This window comes from Salvelinus alpinus, chromosome 27, assembly GCF_045679555.1.
Source record: "Salvelinus alpinus chromosome 27, SLU_Salpinus.1, whole genome shotgun sequence".
Lineage (NCBI taxonomy): Eukaryota > Metazoa > Chordata > Actinopteri > Salmoniformes > Salmonidae > Salvelinus > Salvelinus alpinus.
The window spans coordinates 43,488,890-43,514,467 of record NC_092112.1 but is presented as its reverse complement, the minus strand read 5'-3'; the positions used below and the strand labels follow the sequence as shown (position 1 = coordinate 43,514,467).

General features: G+C 43.9%; 2 protein-coding genes across 3 annotated transcripts; one reads left to right on the top strand and one right to left on the bottom strand.

Moving 5' to 3' along the window:
* The first annotated feature begins 3,791 nt into the window (after positions 1-3,791).
* Positions 3,792-8,539, top strand: LOC139556615 (GDNF-inducible zinc finger protein 1-like). The gene is made up of 8 exons (XM_071370780.1): positions 3,792-3,930; positions 4,463-5,271; positions 5,385-5,650; positions 5,868-6,051; positions 6,293-6,557; positions 6,708-6,875; positions 7,073-7,230; positions 7,356-8,539. The coding sequence occupies exons 2-8, from the start codon at positions 4,480-4,482 to the stop codon at positions 8,136-8,138; spliced, it is 2,616 nt and encodes an 871-aa protein (XP_071226881.1). The 5' UTR covers positions 3,792-3,930; positions 4,463-4,479; the 3' UTR covers positions 8,139-8,539.
* A 4,658-nt stretch (positions 8,540-13,197) lies between these two features.
* On the bottom strand, positions 13,198-22,300 carry LOC139556616 (beta-soluble NSF attachment protein). 2 transcript variants are annotated; one of them, XM_071370781.1, is made up of 10 exons: positions 22,069-22,300; positions 19,489-19,568; positions 18,098-18,214; positions 16,873-16,919; positions 15,998-16,075; positions 15,653-15,793; positions 15,412-15,516; positions 15,212-15,280; positions 14,973-15,023; positions 13,198-14,736 (listed from the first exon to the last, which is right to left on the bottom strand). In XM_071370781.1, exons 1-10 carry the CDS (start codon positions 22,164-22,166, stop codon positions 14,635-14,637), a joined length of 888 nt encoding a protein of 295 aa, XP_071226882.1. In that variant the 5' UTR covers positions 22,167-22,300; the 3' UTR covers positions 13,198-14,634. The 2 variants fall into 2 exon arrangements, with proteins under 2 accessions (XP_071226882.1, XP_071226883.1); XM_071370782.1 differs by lacking the exon at positions 16,873-16,919 and having other exon boundaries at positions 22,069-22,252.
* Positions 22,301-25,578: the final 3,278 nt, after the last annotated feature.

Below are 25,578 nucleotides of genomic sequence, written 5' to 3'. Positions count from 1 at the left end.
ACCTACACCACCCGATGTCACAGGAAGGCCATAAAGATCATCAAGGACAACAACCACCCAAGCCACTGCCTGTTCACCCCGCTATCATCCAGAAGGCGAGGTCAGTACAGGTGCATCAAAGCAGGGACCGAGAGACTGAAAAACAGCTTCTATCTCAAGGCCATCAGACTGTTAAACAGCCACCACTAACATTTAGCGGCCGCTGCCAACATACTGACTCAACTCCAGCCACTTTAAAAATGGGAATTGATGGAAACTATGTAAAAATGTACCACTAGCCACTTTAAACAATGCCACTTAATATAATGTTTACATACCCTACATTACCCATCTCATATGTATATACTGTACTCTATATCATCTACTGCATCTTGCCATCTTTATGTAATACATGTACCACTAGCCACTTTAAACTATGCCACTTTATGTTTACATACCCTACAGTACTCATCTCATATGTATATACCGTACTCTATACCATCTACTGCATCTTGCCTATGCCGTTCTGTACCACCACTCATTCATATATCTTTATGTACATATTCTTTATCCCTTTACACTTGTGTGTGTATAAGGTAGTAGTTGTGGAATTGTTAGGTTAGATTACTTGTTGGTTATTACTGCATTGTCGGAACTAGAAGCACAAGCATTTCGCTACACTCGCATTAACATCTGCTAACCATGTGTATGTGACTAATAAAATTTGATTTGATTTGATTTGATTTAGAGGGTTAGTGAGTTGCAGCTATATTCTGGACAGCCTGTCTGTGGTTTGGAACCTAGCCACTGAAGATAGAAGGAAAAAAGGGAACTATTGAGATAGTAAGAGCAGCTACCAGTGACAGGTCTGGATTCTCTGTCTGTGTGTGTGTGTGTGTGTGTGTGTGTGTGTGTGTGTGTGTGTGTGTGTGTGTGTGTGTGTGTGTGTGTGTGTGTGTGTGTGTGTGTGTGTGTGTGTGTGTGTGTGTGTGTGTGTGTGTGTGTGTGTGTGTGTGTGTGTGTGCGTGTGGACGTGTTTAACTATTCTTGTGGGGACCAGAAGTCCCTACAAGAATAGTAAACGAACAAAAAGTTGACCAGCTGGGGACATTTTGTTAGTCCCCACAAGGTCAAATGCTATTTCTAGGGGGTTTAGGGTTAAGGTTAGAATTAGTGTTAGGGTTAGAATTAAGTTAAATATTAAGGTTAGGAGCTAGGGTTAGTTGTAGGGTTAGGGTTAGGAGCTAGGGTTAGGTTTAGGGTTAGGATAAAGTTTAGGTTTTTGGGTTAGGGTTAGAGTTAGGGTTAAGGTTAGGGTTAGGGTTAGGGTAAGAGTACGGGTTAGGATTAGGGTTAGGTTTAGGGTTAGGGGTTAGGGAAAATAGGATTTTGAATGGGACTGAATTGTATGTCCCCACAAGGTTAGCTGTACAAGACTGTGTGTGTGTGTGTGTGTGTGTGTGTGTGTGTGTGTGTGTGTGTGTGTGTGTGTGTGTGTGTGTGTGTGTGTGTGTGTGTGTGTGTGTGCGTGCGTGCGTGCGTGCGTGCGTGCGTGCGTGTGTGTGTTTATGTGTGTGTCTGTGCATGTGTGTATGTGCGTGACTGACCTGGAATGGCCTGTGTGCATCATGGCAGTGTTAAGGCGTATCAGGGAGTTAGCACCTTAGCCATGACAGAGCTACATAAACACACAGTTTAGAGTCAGTTTCTCACCTGGCTCCAGTTCCATTGCTTGCATACTGTAATTATGAGTGGAGATTCATATTCATTGACAAAAACAACTATACGCCTCCTCCACATCTCCACAAGGTAAACAAAGACAGACGATCCCAAGGACAGGACAGGGAGGCTTATATTAAGAACAACAACAGTGAATACAGCATTTATATGTCCACCATGTCCACACTTGAAGAGTTACACAGAAAGACTATTTGCACAGAATCACTGCAGGCTATTCAAGAGCCTTCATGAATATGCTATTTCATAAAACATGTTTTTTACTGAGAGTCACCACAGAATGAATGCTGAGTTGGACAGAGTCTGGTCGGTCTGGCATTAGCCCTGTGGTTGAATGGAAAGAGAGAGAGAGAGAGCGAGAGCGAGAGCGAGAGAGAGAGAGAGAGAGAGAGAGAGAGAGAGAGAGAGAGAGAGAGAGAGAGAGAGAGAGAGAGAGAGAGAGAGGCTATTTTTGCGCAGCCAGGCCAGTAAGCCACAGCTCTATGTAATGGTCTGGTGTTACAGTCAGCCTTTCAGTTCATCATCTGCTTAGATTATGACTCGTAGGCTAACAGGCAACTATGGAGAGGTCTTACAAGGACACGCTCTCTCCCCCACCACATCCAGATCCACATCAAAGTGTTTGCATGACTCCAGCTGACAAACCCTGACAGAATTCCCCTTCAGCCATTGAATATCAGAGTGTTTATGAGAATGTCCTCTAAAACCCCCGTCAGAAAATCAGTATTTCCAGGATGTGGGGGTTTGTTTTCTCCTCTCACACAGCCAATGTTTTGTCCCGTTGTTTGTGTACCGTTCAACGTAAGCAGTGGTATTTTGCTTGTGTGAAGAAGTCTCACCCTGAGGCAGAGAAAACATGTCCCAACGTGGGGGAGATTGTTTGCTGAGCTCATCACCTTTTACTAAGCATTTGCATCACATAGGGCTCTGGTCAGAAAACAATAGAGCACTACGAATAGGGAATCATTTGAGATGCAGTCAGTGTGTGTGTGCATTCTTGCTTGTGTGCATCTGAGTGTGTGTGTGTGTGTGTGTGTGTGTGTGTGTGTGTGTGTGTGTGTGTGTGTGTGTGTGTGTGTGTGTGTGTGTGTGTGTGTGTGTGTGTGTGTGTGTGTGTGTGTGTGTGTGTGTGTGTGTGTGTGTGTGTGTGTCTGTGTGTCTGTGTGTCTGTGTGTGTGCGACTGTGTGTCTGTGTGTCTCTGTGTGTGCGACTGTGCGTTGAGGCGCGATAGACAGAAAGACGTGGTAGCTAGTCTCCAGGCCAGAGCTGAAAACCACAGCCTCCTGTCCTCAGTAGAGCACTAGCAGGGTGACTCACCACTACCGGAAGAGGCTGAACGCTTGCAGAAGTCATTAAGGGAAATGTAAGGTATATGGATTTCCTCTGACAATAAAACTCCACTGGCAGCTGCACAGGCCCCCAGTGATTCCTCTTAAAGTATCTTAGCGTACAGCCTTGGAATGACGGTCTACAGTCTGGAAAACGTGGGGCTGATTTGTGTGTTGGATGGAGTTCAAGTGGAATCAACTCTGAAGGCTTCTGTTTTATTGCTCCTCTCGGTCAAAACGTCTAAATTTGACAAGTTCAGAAATGCAAATACCAGGGATCCAATTACTGGGTAGGTAGGCTTTTGTTTCAGCCCAGCACTTACACCCATGAAATAATCAAGACCCAGACTAAAGACCATAAGTACAGTTTGCACTTATCTATTCTCTGCAGAGGCAAGACTGGGGCTTCTGATCGCACAATATTGAAATACAATGAAATGGCACCACCATGTGGACAGTGTGATTTACAAAATCCATTATTAATCTATTATCTATGAATTAAAAAACGGCAACGCAATTGATATACGTCTGAAAATGTTATTTTCTTCTTCTACATAATGACAAATCAGTTGTTTTGCATTTGCAAAGGTATCGCGACACCATGAGCTGAATAAACAAATAATTATTTTTTAAATTTTGATGTCTAGTTATTTCTATAAAAATGTTCAATGATCCTAAGAACTGATCCAGAGTCGCTTTGTTCTAACGTTACTTGTGAACATTTGAAACGGGTACTAAGAACGTATAGCAAATCATCTGAAGCGGACCGAATCTATCCAATATGGCCGAAGTGAAAACGGATCTCTCGAATTCGGGTGCAGATTTTACAGGAAATACTTTCGTTGTGCTGCATTTGTGAAGGGCTGCCATTTTACCGAGCTTACGGTAAGAAAGAGTTGGTTGTGATGCGTACACGTTCATTGCACATATTCCGCTGTTGCTTGCTGATCATAACTGAAACACTGCAAAAGAAAGTGTTTCATGGAAAAACAACCATCAACTGTTTTTCTGTCTTTGACTAGCTAGTTTATTGCCGTGGCTCAATCTAGTAAGCTTAACGTTAGCTTGATGCTAATTCGCTTGTGTGCTAACGTTACTCGTTTTGACGGTTGGCCAGTCAAAACATGAGCAGCTGATTGAGTCAAACTCGTTTTTGAGCTTGCCTAGTCAGCTGCTTTTTTCCATCTAGCCAACTAGCCAACCACCTAACGTTAGCTATAGTAAGCTAGCCCCAAGCACAGGCCTTAACCATAACGTTATATAGCTAGCAAGCTAAGTGAATATATCTAGCTAGCTAAGGTTACTGTAACGCTATAAGTCCACATGGTCACTCCCCCCAAAAATAAACAAGTTCACTTTAGCCAGGAATGGATTGCTTTGCTACCATTGATCTGTTTTTATAACATTTGTCTATCAGTATCAACAGTATGAACCATGAGTGATCAAGTGGTCCAGCTCTCCTCAGCCTTCCACCATGAGGACATGCTTCAGTCTCTGCACCAGCTCAGACTGCATGGCCACCTGTGTGATGTCACAGTCCAGGTGGACTTCCAGGGTGAGCTGGAAGAGTTTGAGGCTCACCAGGCGGTCCTAGCTGCCTCCAGCGGCTACTTCAAGAACATCCTACTGGCCCCGGACCCACCCAAGAAACTATTCTTGGGGAACGTTCGAACCACTGATTTCACCAGGTTCTTGGAATATGTATACACTGGCAAACTGGAGGTGGATAAAGAGTTTGCTAAAGACAAGATTGGTGTAATACATGAAGTGGCGACACTGTTGGAGTGTAAGAGCCTTGTCCAGGCTTGCAGCTCGGTTCTCGACGAAGGCAGCTTGAGTCTACACAGGGTTGAAGCGTCCACGTCACAGGACATGGAAGCTGATTTGGATTATGTGGGAGAGGAGGATGTGGCGCTGGGGGTCGGAGTCAACAAAGTTCCCAAAATAGCCCCCACCAAGAGGCTGATTCCTCCAACAAAACCGGAGAGAGGGGAGAAAAGGGCAAAGGTCGAGGTCACAGCCGAGGAGGAGAGGTCAGAGGTGAATAAAGACACTGAGGTCTCTGGGAGGAGGAGTAACAGGCTGGCAGGGCGCAGAGTCTTCATTGACATTCCTAAGAAGAAGTACGTGAGGAAGATGAAGGACCAGACCAAGGCGCAGATGGAAGATCTGCCTGACAACAACACTCAGACAACCAATCAGGGGGAGAACACTGACGACACACAGGTAGGTGCAATGTTGACGTGCTTTGATTTGGCGGATGAGGCGTGTAAGAGCATTTAGAACGTCTAGACAAAAGTGTTGTCCAATTGATCTTGGCGATTGTTGTTATTACACAGGAGGCAGAAGAGGCCCTTCCAGAGCCGCTGCCTGAAAAAGAGGGGGCGGGACTGGAGTCAACAGACGTTGATGATGAAGATGAGGGAGATATACCGGGGGATTGTCCAGATGACTCCCTCTTCTTGCCCGGCAAGGAAGAGGAGGGTGGAGAGGAGGGAGAGGAGCGTGCCACCAACAGATCATCCAGACGTATTGACACTCAATACAAGTGTGACAAATGTCAACGGACCTTCCACTATGAGAAGAGCTACCTGAAGCACATCAAGTAGGTGGAATTGGATATTGCACATCAGTTAGACATTCGTTGGATCATGAACAGGTGGGTTTGAAAATGAGAGAAGACAAATGTAGACCTACACTGTACTGTACAATGTAAAGTGCTTTGAGCACTTGTAAAGGGGTTAGGAAACTTGAATTCTCAACTATTGTCGTTGTTGTTCTGATCGCGTCTCTAATAACTACATTGTTACCATGACCACCAGGACGAGCCACAGTGTGCAGGGGGAGGTGACGTACCGTTGTGACACCTGCCAGCAGACCTTCGCCAACCGCTGCAACCTGAAGATCCACCAGAGACACGTCCACAGTGACGAAAGACTGTTCCCCTGTGACGTCTGCACCAAGACCTTCAAACGCAAGAAGGACGTGACGCGCCACCGGCGACAGGTTAGGATGGGTCTGAGTCGGAGGATTTGGGACTGCTTTTGTAACACTTTTATGTAGGATTCTTTCGATTCACGCCCTGTTCCCCACGTAGGGCACAACTTTTGACCAGAGCCGTTGGTGGCTAACCCACGTGGGCCTGGTCAAATGAAGGGCACTATGTGAAACTGGCATATCCTTTTCAATTGGCTGCAAGACTAATCATTAATTGAGACAATAAATATTGACTATTTTCTACGTCTAGGTGCACGAGGGAGGCGGTGAGCGGCACACCTGTCTTGTGTGTAACAAGGCTTTGAGCTCTAAGACAGCGTTGACGCTACACGAGAGAACACACACAGGAGACAAGCCCTACTCCTGCACTGACTGTGAAGCCAAGTTCTCCCAGAGCTCAGCCCTCAAGACCCACCGCAGGACTCACACAGGAGAGAAGCCTTTCGCCTGTGACCAGTGTGATGCGAGGTTCACCCAGAACCACATGTTGTCCTATCACAAAAGGGCCCACACAGGTAAGAATTCCACTTCTTACACAGATACACTGTACATTTATTTTAAAGCTGTTAGGTTTGGCTTTTCCTGATTTAATCAGGATTTTTACACTGTTTCTTAGATCTACACAAACCAGTCTAAATCAATCTGTTTTTTGTTTGGCCTACCAGGAGAGAAGCCTTTTATGTGTGAGAGCTGTGGGAAAAGCTTTGCCTCTAAAGAATACCTGAAACACCACTCCAGAATCCACACAGGCTCCAGGCCTTACAAGTGTGAACAATGTGGTCGGGCCTTCGCCCAGAGAAACTCCCTCCACCAGCATATGAAGATACACACAGGTAACCACTGCGATATTACACCTAATGTAGCCATTTTATTTTCATGCTGACTGCATCGAATGTTACGGTTACTAATCACAAGACACATTGCTACCACCGTTTAATAGTGAGGTATCTTCCATTTTATAGTGAAAATGTCTGCCTCTGCTGACCCTTGACCTTTAACCCCTGTCTGACCTGTGTGTGTTCTGTCTCAGGTGAGCGTCCGTACCACTGTACAGATTGTGATAAGCAGTTCACCCAGCTGAATGCCCTCCAGAGGCACCAGAGGATTCATACAGGGGAGAAGCCCTACATGTGTGGCCTCTGCAACCGTACCTTCACGGACAAGTCCACTGTACGCAGACACACCATGGTGCGTTACTATACTACTGCAACAACACTTGTTTCAATACTAAAATGTATGTGATACGTCTTGTTGGAGACATTGACACGTGCTGCAAACGCCTGTTATTTGACGATGTGCACTGTATTCCACAGACTCACGACCAGAACACTCCGTGGAAGAACTACCTGGTGGTCCTCAAGGACAACATGGAGAAAAAGACAAAGAAACCCAGAAGCCTTGGTAGAAAGGTTAAAATAGAGACGGTGGTTCGGGAGGTGGAAGGGGATAGGGGAGCTGGAGGTAGGCTCCAGGAGGGGACCATATTGGTTCCTGGTGAGCCCATCACCCTCTCAGCCAGCTGGGGCGACCCAGGGACCATCGCCCTGGTTAGCCACACCACCCTGGGTGGGTTCACGGTCATCCAGACAGAGATGCCGGCTGGGACCCAGCTACCCATCGTCACCACAGACGGCACCGGGGCCAGTGTCATCTCTCTGGATGGATCCACTGTCTCTGTCCCCTTTACTATCCCTGTCTCTATGTCCTCCATCTCTGTGTCCTCGTCCTCCTCTGGTGTCCTCCCTGTCCAGACTGTGTCTGTCTCTGTCCCAGTCACTGTTTCAGGGGCCATATTTGCCCCAGTTTCAGAGACCAGTCTTTCAACTTCGTGTGTTCTGGAAACTGCGGTGTCGCAGACCATCTTGGCTCCAGATTTGGAAGCTGGGCCTGGTTCAGATATGACGGCCATTGGGGATCCTGAGGAGGCAGTTTCAGAGTGTGCCCCGATCTCTGAGGAGTGTGTTACAGTGCAGACATCAGAACTGGAGACTGAGACACAGAGCGCTGCTGTCTCTAATGAGGAACAACACAGTGTACCAGAGGACATTGGTACTGTGGAAGACCTGGAGGTGTCCACCGAAGATACTGTGGTGTAGGTTGGCATGTATCTCAATGTACACTCCCTTCCATATGTATTTGGGCATTGAAGATAATTCCTTTAATTTGTCTCTGTACTCCAGCATTTGGGATTTTGAGGTCAAATGTTTCATGCGAGGCGACGACGGAACACTACCTTTTTTCTGTTTACTAAATGAAAGCACTGTATCCAAATCAAATGCATTCGTCACATACGCATTTTACAGCTGGTAATCAAGGCGCAGTGAAATGTTTACGCTAGTTCCCTCAATGCGGTACGTTAATCAGCAATAACAGTGAAGAGTCAAGTAGAGAATAACAAGTCGTAGAAGAGGTAATATGCATAGTAATAATGGACTGTATTTACACTATGTACAAATATAAAGTGGGTTGTGGATTCAATAGTACTAGAAGAGCAGCATTGAGTGTGTGTTTATGTGTGTTTGTGTGTTTGTGTGTTTGTGTGTAAGGGTTGAATATGTGTGTAGTCGGTGCAAATCATTTCTAAGGTGCCTAATGCAAATAGTCTCTACGGTGCAGATCTGTGCAGGGGGTTCGCTAGGTTTAGATTTTTAGCAGTGTGATGGCCTGGTGGTAGAAGCTGTCTCTGAGCCTGTTCGTCCGAGACCCAATACTCAGAAGAGACGCTGCTGCTAAACCACGGCCGGGGGTGTGATTGAATCATGTCCGGTTCTCTGTGATGTGCACTTCGAGGAACTTGAAGCTTTTTACCCTTCTCCACTGCAGCCCGGTCGATGACAATAGTGGCGTGCTCCTCCCCTTGTTTCCTGTAGTCCATAATCAGCTCCTTGGTTTTGCTGACATTGCGGGAGAGGCTGTTTCCCTGGCACCACTGACTCTAGTCCCCCCCCCCCCATTTGAAGAAGTCATAAGTATTTGGACACATTCACTTACAGTGTATTAAAGTCGTCAAAAGTGTAGTATTTGGTCCTGTATTTGTAGCATGCAATGACTACGTTAAGCTTGTGACTACAAACTCATTGGATGCATTTGCAGTTTGTTTTGGGTTGTGTTTTGACCAATGAACTGAATGGTGAATGGTGTATTGTCATTTTGGAGTAACTTTTATTGTAAATAAGGATGTTTTTAACATTTCTACATTAATGTGGATGGATAATCCATGAATGAATTGTGAATAATGGTGAGTGAGAAAGTTAGAGGCACAGAGATCATACACCCCCCCCCCCCCCCAAAAAAAAAAAGAAAATGCTGAACTCCCATGTTAATGATCAGGTTAGCAAGTTCTGTAACCTTCTCACTCGTCATTATTCATTCATGATTTTTCTTAATCATGGCATTATCAGGATTCATTTGGAAGTGTTCTGAAACATCTTATCTACTCACTTAGAAATACAATTACTCCATTCACCATTCAGTTCCTATCGGGCAAAACTTAACACAAAGAGTATTAAAATACCCTCAAATAAAAGGTGACATTCTGTACTGTTGCCTCATATGAGACATTTGATCTCAAATCCAAATATGCTGGAGTATAGAGCCAAATTAAAATGTGTAGCTTCACTGTCCAAATACATATGGAGGGACTATTTATTGTCTATTTATTGGGTCTGAATTCATATTTTATGTCTGTCCTCTACTCTGTTGACGAAAAGTTATGGGGTTGTCTCTTTGAAACTAAGGCTGGGATCCGGTTGTGGGTTATAGGTATTGCGGCTTTTAACCTCTAAAATATTGCGCCGTTCTGGACAGGTTCCAACTGACATTTTGGTGTTCAAAGCCACATGTGAACGTCGTAGGGCCCAGTGCCCGAAAGCTCCATCTGTCTGCACTCCGCTACCACTCTCTCAGCAGAACGGACTTGGAAGTGTCAGGTTTCAGACCGCACATTTGCATAGGGAGTAACGTGTCACACTTTCTGGCCTATCCAGACAAATAATCGATTTACCCTCCCTCTGGGAGACAGCATATGAAAGGGGACAGTCTAGTGCACAGGTGTCAAACTCATTCCACAGAGGGCCGAGTGGCTGTGGGCTTCGCTCCTCCCTTGTACTTGACTGATGAATTAAGGGCCCTAATTAGTAAGGAACTCCCCACACCTTAATAGCTTAATTGAAAGGAAAAAAACTCAAACCTGCTGACACTAGGCCCTCCATGGTAAGAGTTTGACAACCCTGGTCTAGTGCGAGGGTGTTCAACTCTTAAAGGCTCTGCATGGTCAATCTGGTGTCTGCGGTGGACGTACAGCATTTACTGTGACGCGGCCTCCGCAGAGGTCGGAGCGTTCCTACTTCTTCGCGGAGCAGAGCTGTTGTCAAGGAAGTGAGTTTTCTGTTTATACAGGACCTCCCGCCCCCACCTACCGTCAACTATTCATGTCAATGCGGATCTATACAGAGCTATAAGGAGCCCTCCACATTGTTATAACATTTGGGAGGCACACGGCCAATGCAGTATGAAGTTCGATTTGCACTCCGCAATTGCGTCACATCCTCCGTACTAAGCCTCCGGCCCACATTTAGGAGCCTGCTGGTTTTCTGTTCTACCTGATAATGAATTGCATACACCCGGTGTCCTAGGTCTAAATCAGTCCCTGATTAGAGGGGGAATAATGAAAGAAAACAGTGGAACTGGCTTTGAGGTCCAGAGTTGAGTTTGAGGGGTCTAGCGAGTCCAACAGTCGTGGTTTCATCTCGACGTGATATTTTCAGCTGGATTTAGAGCTTTCAACATAAAAAACAAAAATACTGAGTCATTTCATAGAATTGAAAGGAGCACTTTCTCTTGGTCACAGGCGTACACATTCAGTGAGTGAAGTTGTAATGAGTCTGCACACATTTGAATGGTGTCTCTGTACCTCTTAGTGGGCTTTTAGGAGAAAAGTCTGTCGGCAGTTATATGAAAAGGTACCGATATTGTACTGCCATTAACCCCTTGAATAAATTTCCGTTGCCCCGTGGAAATCAAATTAGCATAAATACATCTCCATAAAAATCGATCTGTTTAATAAGCTAGAGGTGTGGGCTGCGTCTCAATCCACCGCATCCGCCGATATAGGCCTTCTGCTTTGAAAGGTGGCCGAGCTACAGCAGTGTTTGTCAGACCATGCGACATCCCCTAAAATCGGTCTTCTCACATCTGAACAGATTGGGCTACACACTAATATGACCCCTCTATGGAAAGGCGAGTCTCTCACGAACACTTACATTTCGGTTGTTTTGCTCTAGGATGCTCACAAGCCTCGTCTGAAGGTAGCCCAGTACCCGTTAAAAACATTATTGGAAGTACAGTGCTTTTGGAAAGTATTCAGACCCTTTCCCAATTTCTACATTTTGTTACATTACAGCCTTATTCTAAAATGTATTAAATATATTTTTTTCTCATCAATCTACACACAACCCATAATGACAAAGCGAAAACTGTTTTTTTGGAGATGGGAGAACCTTCCAGAAGGACAACCATCTCTGCAGCACTCCACCAATCAGGCCTTTATGGTAGAGTGGCCAGAGATTGCCAAAAGGCACCTAAAGACTAAAGACTCCTAGACTGAGAAACAAGATTCTCTGGTCTGATGAAACCAAGATTGAACTCATTGGCCTGAATGCCAAGCATCACATCTGAAGGAAACCTGACACCATCCCTACGGTGAAGCATGGGGGTGGAAGCATCATGCTGTGGAGCTGTTTTTCAGTGGCAGGGACTGGGAGACTAGTCAGGATCGAGGGAAAGGTGAACAGAGCAAAGTACAGAGATATCCTTAATGAAAACCTGCGCCAGAGTGCTCAGGACCTCAGACTGGGGCGAAGGTTTACCTTCCAACAAGACAACAACACTAAGAACACAGCAAAGACAATGCAGGAGTGGCGTCGGGACAAGTCTATAAATGTCCTTGAGTGGCCCAGCCAGAGCTCAGACTTGAACCTGATCGAACATCTCTGGAGAGACCTGAAAATAGCTGTGCAGCGACGCTCCCCATCTAACCTGACAGAGCTTGAGAGGATCTACAGAGAAGAATGGGAGAAACTCCCCAAATACAGGCGTGCCAAGTCTCTAGCGTCATACCCAAGAAGACTCGAGACTGTAAGTGCTGCCAAAAGTGCTTCAACAAAGTACTGAGGAAAGGGTCTGAATACCTATGTAAATGTTATATTTCAGTTTTTTATTTTAAATACACATTTGAAAAAATTTCTAAAAAACAGATTTTGCTTTGTCATGTGGTATTGTGTGTAGATTGAGGGAGGGAAATGTTATCCATTCTAGAATAAGGCTGTAACGTAACATTTGGGAAAAAATCAGGTGGTCTGAATACTTTCCGAATGCACTGTATATATGGAAGTAGTTTAGTGACAAAAGGGGTTTAATATGTCAACAACAAAAAGTTTCCAGTTTTTATATCCCTCAGCTGTAGGACAGAAACTTCTGTTTTCCATGAATCTGTTATCAATGTGTTTTCTATAGGCTAAAAGTAAGGCCAAAGTCAATATATCAAATAATTAGATATTTTTTTGTACTTAAAGGGGACCTACAATTCTAAATCTAATAGCTAAATGATCCTTGGTATTACCATCTTAAAACAATTACACATGTTAGCTTAGTAAGTTGTTTATTTGATTGTTCCTATATTTAGAAAAAACATGTCATTTTAAGCCCCACTTTTGTTGAACAGGAAAAAAATGTATTTTCTTAGTACAAATATTATGTATTTGAGCTTGCATCAAGTGAGTACACAAAATGTATAACCATTTTTACCAGAAAGGTGAGTTCCAGACCTGAAACTAAGCTATAAATAAATGGTAAGGTTGCAATCTCGTGAAAAAAATAATTGTTTGGGTATAAATGTATCATTCAAGGCAATGATTCCACAGAGATCCCATTCACGGTCGACGCGGCCTATGTTGGCTTAGTCGGAAAACGCTGCAAGGTTTATAACGCGCAATCAGAATCTCTGCCTTAGTATGCTTAATTCATGGTTTCTTTTGTGTAACACGTTTTGACATTTACTCCTAACATCACTAATACAAATTAAAATATACATGCACATATCATATTCAAATTGTGTGGACTAAGTTTGACAAACAGCATTATCAGTAGAGACCCACAGAATGATAATGATTTTATTTAGTTCATTTTCAGACACAGACCAAATAAAACAGAAAATAGCACCATTCCATCTGAAAGAAGCTTGATATGCAGGCTGACTGCCCCCTACGTTGTGGGGCACTCAGTAGAAACCTTGCCGCAGTTCACTACTAGGAAATGTTGCACAACACTATTACCTATACACACAAAGAAATGCAGCTCTGCTAGTGGCCAGCAAGAGGATGCACTAGCATACACCAACATGGTTACAACTTCACAACACATATTACATCAACATGAGTGACAATGGAAGAACAAGCTGGAGTTCAGAAATGAAACTGCTCTTACAAGAGGGCAAGGGATATTCTTAGCTCTGCGTTAAAAAAAAATCATTTACAAGCAGAATTAGGAAGTCGCCTCACATATTCTGTATTATTACACAATCTGCCTAAGAAATATGGAAAAAATGCTAACTAAGCAAAATATACTTTCTGGCCATGTCTTGATTGTAAATAAATTGTATTTGTATCAATTGTCCATTTCAAGAATAAGATTTTTTTTTTTATATGAAACAATTCATTGTGTCATCTCAGGCTGGAATACCTTTGTTTACAAGAACCATTTATGATATAAGTAATGGACATTTCCCTTCTAAGACTTTTCAGTTGGAAGCCAAGCAAAGACAATGGAAATATATATTTAAAATACTCATTTCTAGATGAAAGGTCACATCTGTTGAACCTAATAGAATAATGAATTACAGCTGTACAAATCATGCCGTGTGTGTGTGCGCTCAATACTAACGTCAGTGATCAATGCCTTAGTATTAGAATGCCTTTCTGCCCTTCTCAGAAGTTTACTCACCACTAAACAGGAAACGTATCGGATCTATCCTCCAGAAAGAGGAGCGACTGGATCCACATCCTAACTAGAGTTTGGCGATAATAAGAGAGCACTGATATTATAATAGAATTCAACAGAGTATACATAGTCTTTATAAAGACCTACACCAGGGGGTAGGCAACTAGATTCAGACGCAGGATCATTTTTGTAGTAGCGGATGGTTTCGGTGCCAGAACATAATTCTAATAATTTGTACACTGCAAAATTACCACAACTAAGCCCAAAAAGAGATTGTATTTGAAAATAATAATTTCACACCTTCATTACATTGATACACGATCGCATATCCCTTTTTTAAATTTGTGGGAATACTTGGGAACAGATTTACTAAATTAAACAAATTGTTTAGCTGACCAAAACCTCAAATCCATCCCCAAAAGTCAGACCCCTGGCCGAGACATTGCAGCGGATTGAACTAACTGGACATTCTGCATGTAAGAACGTGGACTGAGTCATTGCACAAAAACAATATGGGATGAGTAAGGGGTGAAGTAGTGGAGAGGGGTGGCATGCCATGTGTGGGCCCCGCGGTGCTGTGTTCCCCCTGGCGTGGTCTCACTTCAGGTCTCCCTCGTCCCCTTGGATGGTCTTCTTGATGCGCAGCAGCATGGTGGTCTGCCATTGGTCCAGACGAGAGATGGAGTCAAACTCTTTAATCTGAGGGAGGTTGAAAGGGAATAAGATTAAATCTAAGCACCTGTTCATATACTAAAAGGAATCCATGCTTTCTTTCCTTAAATAATTACTGATCTGGCATGACTGGATTTGTGAATGCCATGCACTGGAGTCAATGGCTTTCACCAATCCAATGGTAGGCAACGACATCAGAATTTTTTTTTCAAAAAGGGAAAAAAGCAGCCCGCCCTGTGAATCAATGAGCCATTTAGACTTACTGCTTCTGTGAAAGCTTCACAGTTTTGTTCCTCATGAGCATCCAGGAGTTTCTGTAAAACAGTGATTTACAGTAGCTTGTCAGATTGCTTCTGCAAAATGGCTGTCGTGCAGGTGCTACACAGTAGTAGTGGATCTAGTGAACTTTGCACAATATAACTTTAATATATTACCATGATCAACACCATAAAGGGATACAATTAACAAATCGAAGGCTTTAGAGATGGGGTCAGTGACATACCTTCAACAGCTTGCACTCTCTTGAGTCAGAGAAAGCTGGGAACATCTCTTCGTACTTCTCGACAGCAAGCTGCAAAAAAAAAAAAAAATGAAATGCAGTTTTCCTTCATACAAAGCACTAAGTCAGAGGACTGCTTCATTTACAAATCTGAACGGCACTGAACCCCTTATGGTCTAGGTGACATGGCGCTGCCGACTGACTTTGGCGTTAAGTTCATCCACGATGAAGTGACACAGAGAGGCTTTGAAGAAGTACTCTTTGGCGCTGTATTTCAGCAGGGGGTTATCCATGGTGCTGGATCCAACCTGGTAACACACACACACGAACACGGTCAATTCACTGGGTTCATCCATTTTCATTGGGAAACCATTGATATACAAATCAGTTTCTGTTCAGACACACGCGCACCCACAAGCATCCCGAGGTGACACACACACACACCTGTTCGTAGATCTCGATGGCCTTTGCGTACTGTTCCAACTGAGCGGCGTAGGCCCCCACCTTCAGTAGACACTTGTTTGCAGAACTGTTGGACTCCTCTCCTTTGTAGTAGTCTGCCGCCTGCTCATAGTGGGCGATGGCCTAGAGCAGGACCAGGGGGGAATGGGAACCAAAACACTGAGTCGAGGTCCAGAAAATGCTAAATAATGGAATTTTCTTTCTAATGTAAACCAATAAGGAAATGAGACGGCGAGAAATTGGTAAACTATTCCAAGTCTTCAGACACCTTAGTTGTCCAATAACCATATACGACGACACACACGCACAAACACATTCAATACGCACCTTCTCTATATCCACCAGTTCTGACTCGTAGATCTCTGCGATGGTGATGTGGTGTTTGGCTGCGATGGTGAACCGTCCCTGGACGAGCCAAAACACAGGAATCAATACTGGGGCCGGGAGTTTTACCTTACTACGTGACCAGACCAGGAAATACTCTGGACCCTGATCGTTACTAAGTGGCTTTAGAGAGAGGAGAGACATCACTACGAAACTGGCTTGACAGAGAAGCCAAGTAAGTTCCCGCTCAGCCCAGTCAAAACTGTTCGCTGCTCTGGCACCCCAATGGTGGAACAAACTCCCTCACGACGCCAGGTCAGCGGAGTCAATCACCACCTTCCGGAGACACCTGAAACCCCACCTCTTTAAGGAATACCTAGGATAGGATAAAGTAATCCTTCTAACCCCCCCCCCCTTAAAAGAGTTAGATGCACTATTGTAAAGTGGTTGTTCCACTGGATATCATAAGGTGAATGCACCAATTTGTAAGTCGCTCTGGATAAGAGCGTCTGCTAAATGACTTAAATGTAAATGTAAATGTAAGTACTTTCAGATGTAGCCTGGGTCACAATACAAACGTTTGCAGTTGAAATGGCCATCGTCAGCTACTCCACGAAATACATCACCCTCTTTTGAAACAGAGAGGAACATCTTCAAGGGGGCTGGGCTATACTATAGGGAGGGTGCCATAGAGAGAATAGCATTGGAATGAAATAGTAGAACCTGCATTATCAGACCAGTTTTACAACTACAGCCAAGAGGATCAATTCTGACAAGGAAAATAATCGGTCATTCATGAACACCGGTGATGATGAACCATGACAATGTATTATATGGTTCAGGCCGTGCATGTCCCCGTCTGTGAGCGTCTGTCTTACCATGTCTGTGTATATATCAACAGCTGCGTTTAAGCACTTGATCGCCTCTATTGGCAGCATTAAAGGAAGAGGGGAGAGTTAGAGTGACAGACAGTATTAGGGTAGGTTAGATGCATACATAAGTCAAAGGGAGATTTCTGAAAATTGGAAAGAAGTGAAAGAAACAATGCCGGCGCTTGCGTTACGATTCTCTCGTAGATCAAGGTTGCATAACATTACATCTTATTTCTCCTTGTGGCTGGCTGGGTATTTCATCGACAGTAGGTTATAATTCCACCACCACCGGTGGGTGGGTGTATTATTAAATCCACTCTCGACAATATGGCAGGCTAACCTCAATAATAACCATCCCAGGGCTGGTACTCCAGCCCCAACTTTCTACAATTTTAATCATACCAAAAGGTAAAGAGGAGAGCCCACTGGAGCTACTCAATTCTACTCAGTAAATATTTATTGAACGGTACTCAAGGGCAATTTCTTTGCAATATAGTCACAGTTTAATATAGTTAAGCAATAAGGCACAAGGGCATGTGCTATATGGCCAATATACCACAGCTAAGGGCTGTTCTTAGACACGACGCATCGCGGAGTGTATGGACACAGCCCTTAGCCGTGTTATATTGGCCATTTACCACAAATCCCTGAGGTGACCTTATTGCTATTATAAACTGGTTACCAACGTAATTAAGAGCAGTAAAAATAAAATGTTTTGTCATACCCATGGTATACGGTCTGACATACCACGGCTGTCAGCCAATCAGCATTCAGGGCTCAAACCACCCAGTTTATAGTCAGTAATATAGCATGGCTCTCTCCCCTCTGACCCCGGAGCAGATGGTTGGCCCACATGTCAGATGCAAACAGACAACCTGTACAGGGTGGCCTGATTTCTGACACAGTACCAGAAAGACTTGGACTTATCGTGTGTAACACTAAGAAATGACTGGGAATTCTAACTCATTATCACTCTCCCCAGTAGACTAGCTTCTCCGTAGAGCCCATTCTGCTCAAGTTATCGTTCCAGAGCCACAACTCCCAATGCTGCCTGTGTGGATCTGACTGACACATACCACAGACTTCTATTAGCCCTGGAAAATGTGCAGCAGTTTTTGCTACTTTCACAAGGGACTGAAATGTAGTCAACTAAAAGTTAAAGCAGGCTGTTTGAGGTCAATTACTGTAGCCTAAAAGGCCCAGTTTGGCTTTTTGGTGTGCGGTATCTCACCGCTGGGGTCTGCCTTTTTGAAAGCGTTTCCTGCATCGATGAAGCTGGTGGCCGAGTCGTGTTTGTTCTGGAGCTGCATGTGGATCCGGGCCGCCTGGCAGAAGGCATTACCAGCAGCTGGAGACACACACACACAAACAAATTTAACCTCAACATAAAGCAAATCCATTGCACCTTGTTCCTCAAGGCCGTCCAAGAATAGTGCTGTGCAATTACAGAAGGAGTCACACGGCTAAAATGACTCCAAAACACAGGGACTCCATCCACACAGAGTGGGCAGCACACACCGCCAGTCTTTCATGTGTGTAGGCTACTGTTAATTAAACACGTCAACCTAGTGCCGATTCACTCTATTTTTGCATATTTCTGACACTGAATGTTATCAGATCTTCAACCAAAATCGAATATTAGATAAATGGAACCCGAGTGAACAAATAACACTGATACTTGTTTCATTTGTTGAATTAATGCAACACCCAATGCCCCAGTGTGAAAAAGTAATTGCCCCAACACTCAATAGACTGGTTGTGACACCTTTAGCTGAAAAGACTGCAACCAAATGCTTCCTGTAGTTGATCAGTCTCACATCCCTGTGGATACATTTTGGCCCGCTCTTCCATGCAGAACTGCTTTAACTCAGCGACATTTGTGGGTTTTTGCACGTGAACTGCTAGTTTCATGTCCTGCCACAACATCTTAAAATCACATTTAGGTCTAGACTTTGACTAGGCCATTCCAGAACTTTAAACATGTTGCTTTTCAGCCATTCTGGTGTAGACGTGCTTGTGTGTTTTGGATAACTTTCTTGCTGCAGGACCCAGCTGCTCTTCAGCTCACAGACGGATGGCCTGACATTCTCCTGTAGAATTAATGAGCAGAATTCATGGTTCCTTCAGTGATGGCAAGTCGTCCAGGTCCTGAGGCAGCGAAGCATCCGCAAACCATCACGCTTCCGCCACCATGACCGTTGCTACGAGGTTCTTAATGTGGAATGCAGTGTTCGGTTTTCGCCAGACACAACAGGACCCATGTCGTCCAAAAGGTCAAACCAAATTTGTCAATAAGCACCTGGATGATCGTCAAGACTCCCGGAAGAATGTTCTATGGATAGATTCCGTTTATCTAATATTAGGTTTTGGTTAAAGAGCTGACAACATTCCGTGTCCAGGATATGAAAAAAAAATGACAAAAGGGGGCAAATACTTTTTCACAGCACTGTATAGTCAATACCTCCCATACTGACAGCATTTAACGCTTTAGTTTTAATTACTACCTTCGTCAGAGACGCACGCGCGCACCTCAACTCTGACACAACGTGCAACCACTAATGGGCTAATCGTTCAATCAAGGTCAACCATGTTTAGTGTGAAATAGAGCAGACAGAAGTGTACCGTTCCAGTTCTTAGCCATCTTGAACATGTTGGCTGCTCTGCAGTACATTTCGCAAGCCTCTTCAACTTTATGAGGTCCACTGGAGAGAGAGAAGAGAGCAAAATACATAGGGTTAACACACAAGACTCAAACTTATGCCACGTAATGATACACTTTTAGATGTGGGTGAAGTTGCTAATATAGGAAAAGACTACAATGCAGTGCTTTCATCAACCAAGCACTTTCATTATTGACCAGACCCCTTATGCTGAGAGAGAAGACATCAGTCAGGCGGCCATTTTGGATGGTGGTGCCGGTATAGATCTCTCTCAGTCTCTCTCTCCCTGACCCCATGGGAATGTCCTCCAACTCTTGACTAATGATGCTCTAGCTGTCCAATCAGTCACTAACCAGGTTTCCATCCAACCTTTTTTTGCGCGTAAAGTACATGTCGGGATATTTTAAATTTGCGGCAGGCCTGATGGAAGCAGCAAATTTGTATGTAAACTTTCCGACAAAACTAAATACACTAGACAAGGTGGATCTTTGTGTCGGTATAATGTATTATGTGAGAAATGGTGGTGGAAACCCCTTTATGTAGAAACATTGATATAATAACCATCATATGGATGCAAACTTGGGAGTCATGGGACGAAATATTGTGTGGTCCTCCCACTACGACTCGGGAATGCATGCAGTTTATTAGGCTACAGATGATATGATGAACTTCACAGGGTGGTGAATGTGCACAGCGATGAGCTTAAATTATCCTTTCCAATAAATAGAGGGTCTTATTCTAGTGACATCATGACCGATGCGTGGCTGCAGTTTGACAAATAAAAATAATCTTGCTCTCATCATGTAGTATCTCGTACGTCTGTAAGTTAACAATGAAGAAAGGTACGGCGGAAGTTTATGCAGGAGGGCTTTATAAACAAAGAGTGTAACACATCGATCTACCAGACTTCAAAGAGGGCCAGTCTACTTTCATTTACAGAATGCAATGAAGTGTACTGAACCTATCACTCGTAATAAAGCAAGTACGCTATGATAAACTGCATCCCATGGCTTCAATACAGCGGCACCTGAATTCCTATAGACAATATCGCCATAGTCTATAAAATCAGTATGTAAGTCGACTGCCATTTAATGAAAGCCTTTAGGCCTACCTCAATCTGATATGATCCTCATACAGCATGTTAATGGTTGTTCACCGGTATAGTACAGTAGAAATGCTGTTCCCAAAGCCAGACATACAGGTAGTCTTTTCTCTAACGATGAAGAGTTAGAAGTGTCAGATTTAGACCTCTCCATTGCTTTCACCTTAGTGGCCCTTTTGAGAGCCATTTCATTAAGAATACTATTGGATGGCTGCCAGGTACTGAATGCAGTGAATCTTAGTGTGTGTACACCAAATGCAACAGATTTCTTCACTGATATGGTATGATTAGGGCCCCGTGTTTTGGGCAATCATGTCACATATGTAAGAAATTGTCAAAGGGGACAGTTTGATGAAAAAGTTAAATAAAGGTTCAAATCCAAGCATGTCACATGATTGTGCAAGACAGGACCCTAGGTAGGGTACAGACAGACAGGTAACGATGGTTAGATACTACTGCACTGTCGGAGCCAGGAACACAAGCATTTCGCAACACCCACAATAACATCTGCTAAATATGTGTATGTGACCAATATAATTTAATAAGGCTGCCAAATAGACATCAAAAGCTGACTGGTTAGATACACCAGAGACTGGAACAGGACTGACCTGCATTGCAGTGGCCTTGGAACTGGCACACACCTACTCCTAAATCCTACTATTGGAATAAATTACAGGCAAATGCATTCATAAATACAACACACACAAAGGTGGCATATAGGATTACACTTCATAGAAATGGTTAAATTAGTCAAGACCGAATTGGTGTGCTGTATCAGATGGCCCGATATGTGACTAAGAATCTAAAAAACGCAAAATAATCATAAAAATGTATGCATGGAGAGTAATCGCCTGCCTTTGGGATGTTACTTAGCCTTCATGGCACAGGCCCAAGAGTCGTGACCTGCTTCTAGGTTGTTTACATTCACTTGAAGGGAATAATGTAACTGATTTGTGGCAGACAATAAATAGTAAGTTACTTACTAAGTGTACGTGCACAAATCATCCAAAGGTGGTTAGTTAGATATTTAGAATCAGAGCCACTGCCCAAATGACAGATTTGCCATTACCTGCATATTTCAAGGCTTAGATTCGCTAATTTTGCTAATTAGAAGGCGCAATGCTAGCTAGCTAACGTTACTATAGCTGGTTAAACATAGACTGTCTGCAGAAGCATGCATGAGGTTATAGCTAGCAACTAGTTAGTTATTTTAATGGCAAATGTTTACTATGGCATGCTTAGAGGATGTCCATTGCCACATAACGACATATTGTAGCATCATCGAGCTAGCTACATACGATGGCATGGTGCCAAAGAGTCATCTCTAATGGTAAACAGCTCTGTGATAATACCCAGAGACTGAGTTAGCATGCGGAGTGATGATAAACTAGCTAACGAACGTTAGCTTTATTGACATCGTCGTTGCTGAAGCATTCTTACCCAAACATGCCTCCCAAGAATGAGCCAGACGTTTTCACTTTCTTGTCAGCGTCAGCCATCAGCTGAATCGCTTCCTTCTCTTTCCCAGAGTTGTCCATTCTCTGATTAGAACAATGCAAATACTAACGTTAAGTAGCAGTCAGAAAAATAACACCAGCATTCGATTCTAGTAATGAAGGATTACAGTCGATGGTTTTATTTAGCGTAGGCGTGCCTTTGCAGTAGCCAAGAGAATCATGGTACTTTGAGTTTCCATCTAGGCAAAAAAAACTTGACCTTGTATGCAGTTAAACTACAACTCCCATCTGAAAAACAAATAAATTAAAACCCCTGTTACGTAATATTTCACACACTTTAGTTAAGTCATAAATTATACTCGTGCTTTGACACCTTTCTGATCTTATAACAAAACAAATTCTGGGAAGCAAAATAGCTCCTATCATGGCAATGAGAAATTAACAAATACATTTTGAGTCTGTTTACGTCATTGCGCACCTTGTTAGGATTTATGTTTATGCACTATAGCCTGCTACCATATTGTATGAAGATGAATATTGTTTTGTTACATCTGCATTGTTTGTGTGTGTGTGTATGTGTGTAAAGACTGAGCAACATAGAGTGACATGCTATAAAAGCTGTGGTCAATCTGGAGAGGGGAGGGGTGCATATCTCCAGGCCAACCAGGGAGGGTAGGACACTGGACAATACCATATTAGGAACTGTTTGAGTGTAGCATCTGGGGAGCGGAACAAGACAGATCTAATCTACCCAAAGACCAGATGCGGACACCTGCGAGCACCAAGGGACTGGGACCAGTCTGAGTGCCAGCGATAGGCTGAGCAAAGTTTAAACCACGCTCAGCCTCTACTGTGATAGGCCAACGGACGGGTTGGAAATATGGCTGTCATAGTATAATAACTGTTGTTTGCGCACATTCCAGAGTTCTCCGTTTTACCCTGCGCGGTGATACAGCGAACCCGTATATACGAAAATTGCATTTGCCATTTATTGCTTGCGTTAATTAAACATAGTTAAAGAAAGTTAGCAGACCTTGCTTTTTATTTATCCTGATACCGGATTCGAATAACGCAGGGCTTACAACCTGCTGGCGCTTATTAACACTTGGCTAAAAACCTGTACCACATACATACCACAAACCACCCCAGTCAAGATGTAATGGGCATGCATAGAGCTAAAGTGAAATACAGGCACCCCCTTCCCTCCATCTGCATTCTTTCAAACATTTTAATTTACATGCTCGATACATGTTGACACAACAACACAAAGAATTGCACTCCACACTGCCCTCTCCCACCTGGATAAGAGGAACACCTACGTGAGATTGTTGTTCATTGACTACAGCTTAGTGTTCAACACCATAGTGCCCTCCAAGCTCAGGACCCTGGGACTGAACACCTCCCTCTGCAACTGGAACCTGGACTTCCTGATGGGCCGCCCCCAGGTGGTGAGGGTAGGCACCCACACATCGGCCAAGCTGACCATCAACACAGGGACCCCTCAGGTGTGCGTGCTTAGTCCCCTCCCGTACTCCCTGTTCACCCATGACTGCGCACGACACCAACACCATCATTAAGTTTGCTGAAGAGCACGACGGTGGTAGGCCTGATGACCGACAACGATGAGACAGCCCGTAGGGAGGAAAAGGGGGGGGTACCTAGTTGTACAACTGAATGCCTTCAACTGAAATGTGTCTTCCGCATTTAACCCAATCCCTCAGAGAGGTGCGAGGGGCTGCCTTTATCGACATCCTCGTCTTTGGCGCCCAGGGAACAGTGGGATAACTGCCTTGCTCAGGGGCAAAACAACCGATTTTTTACTTGTCAGCTCGGGATTCGATCCAGCAACCTTTTGGTTACTGGCCCAACGCTCTAACCACTAGGCTACCTGCCGCCCCCTGACGGAGGTCAGTGACCTGGCAGTGTGGTGCCAAGACAACAAACTTTCCCTCAAAGTCAGCAAGACAAAGGAGACGATTTTGTCCCCGCAGTGGCGCGGGTCGAGAGCTTCCTCGGTGTCCACATCACTAAGAAATTAACATGATCCACACACACCACCACTGTCATGAATGCACGACAATGCCTCCTCCCCCCTCAGGAGACTGAAAAGATTTGGCACAGGCCCTCAGATCCTCAAAAGGTTGCACCGAGAGCATCTTGACTGGCTGCATTACGTATGATCGCAAGGCACTTTTTCATCTTTATTTATTATTTCACATTTATTTAACCAGGTAGGCTAGTTGAGAACAAGTTCTCATTTACAACTGCGACCTGGCCAAGATAAAGCAAAGCAGTTCGATACATACAACACTACCGCAAGTGTGTACGGCCCAGCACATCACTGGGGCCGAGCTCCCTGCCATCCAGGACCTCTATACCAGCTGGTGTCAGAGGAAGGCCCTAAAAATTGTCAAAGAATTCAGCCACCCAAGTCATAGACTGTTCTCTCTGCTCCCGTACAGCAAGCAGTCCCAATAGACCAAATCTGGAACCAACAGGACCCTGAACAGCTTCTACCCCCAAGCCATAAGACTGCTAAATAGTTAACTAAATAGCTACCAGGACTATCTGCATAGACCCTCCTTTGCACTAACTCTTTTGACTCATCACATACGCTGCTGCTACTGCTGCTTATTGTCTATCCTGTTGCGTAATAACTTTATCCCTACCTACATGTCACAGGAGACTGCTGATGGGAGGACGGTATCAAACACATTGAAACCATGTGCTTGATGCGTTCCATTTCAGAAATTACTATGCCCACTCCATTTAACACGCCACCGGCCGCCTGTGCTACTTGTACATATATACACCTCAATTACCTCATAACCCTGCACATCGACTCAGTACTGGATGCCCGTGTACATATATCCAAGTTATCTTTGCTCATTGTGTAATTATTCCTTGTGTTTTCCTTCTATTATTTTTCTCTCTGCATTGTTGAAAGGACCTGTAAGTAAGCATTTCACTGTTAGTTTACAAAACGAGTTAGAATATGGCCAATTAGAAAATCATTTCACTTTATTCTACTCAAGTAATTACTCAGCACATTTTTTATATTTTTATGATAAAAAAAAAAAGCATATTTCAATGTCATAAAATATTTTGTTTACATGTATCCCTTTCCCACCCCTCTCCCTACTCCCCTTCCACACAAATTATTGTAAGTATTTCATTTCATTTAGAGGGATCTTTTTACAGTTCTCTTATAAGTTTCACTATCTTACCCTCAAATCCTCCAAGAGCCGGTCTGCTGGCACCAGGGGGCGTTCTCCCGGACCAAAAAGTATTCCTAACAGACTATACATTTAAAAAAAAAAGTAAAACAGCCCCGGGAGAACAAACAGGTTCTAGGAATGTGATTTTAATCATATACACACGCACAAAAAAATATGTCACATCCATATTTTGCAGGGTTGCCTCTACAGGGTTACAAAATAGTAATTTTCAAACCGCAACAACCAGATGCTCGGTTGGTTATGGGTTGGCAAAT

What these genes read in the sequence shown, in the direction of transcription:
- LOC139556615 (XM_071370780.1), top strand. Translation starts at nt 4,480, where the DNA reads ATGAGTGATCAAGTGGTCCAGCTCTCCTCAGCCTTCCACCATGAGGAC. An exon ending in AGAACACTGACGACACACAG is followed by an intron (nt 5,272 to 5,384) that starts GTAGGTGCAATG and finishes GTTATTACACAG; the next exon opens with GAGGCAGAAGAGGCCCTTCC. An exon ending in TGACGCGCCACCGGCGACAG is followed by an intron (nt 6,052 to 6,292) that starts GTTAGGATGGGT and finishes TTCTACGTCTAG; the next exon opens with GTGCACGAGGGAGGCGGTGA.
- LOC139556616 (XM_071370781.1), bottom strand. Translation starts at nt 22,166, where the DNA reads ATGGACAACTCTGGGAAAGAGAAGGAAGCGATTCAGCTGATGGCTGAC. An exon ending in GATGGCTAAGAACTGGAACG is followed by an intron (nt 18,215 to 19,488) that starts GTACACTTCTGT and finishes GTGTGTCTCCAG; the next exon opens with CTGCTGGTAATGCCTTCTGC. An exon ending in AACTGGTGGATATAGAGAAG is followed by an intron (nt 15,794 to 15,997) that starts GTGCGTATTGAA and finishes GTCCTGCTCTAG; the next exon opens with GCCATCGCCCACTATGAGCA.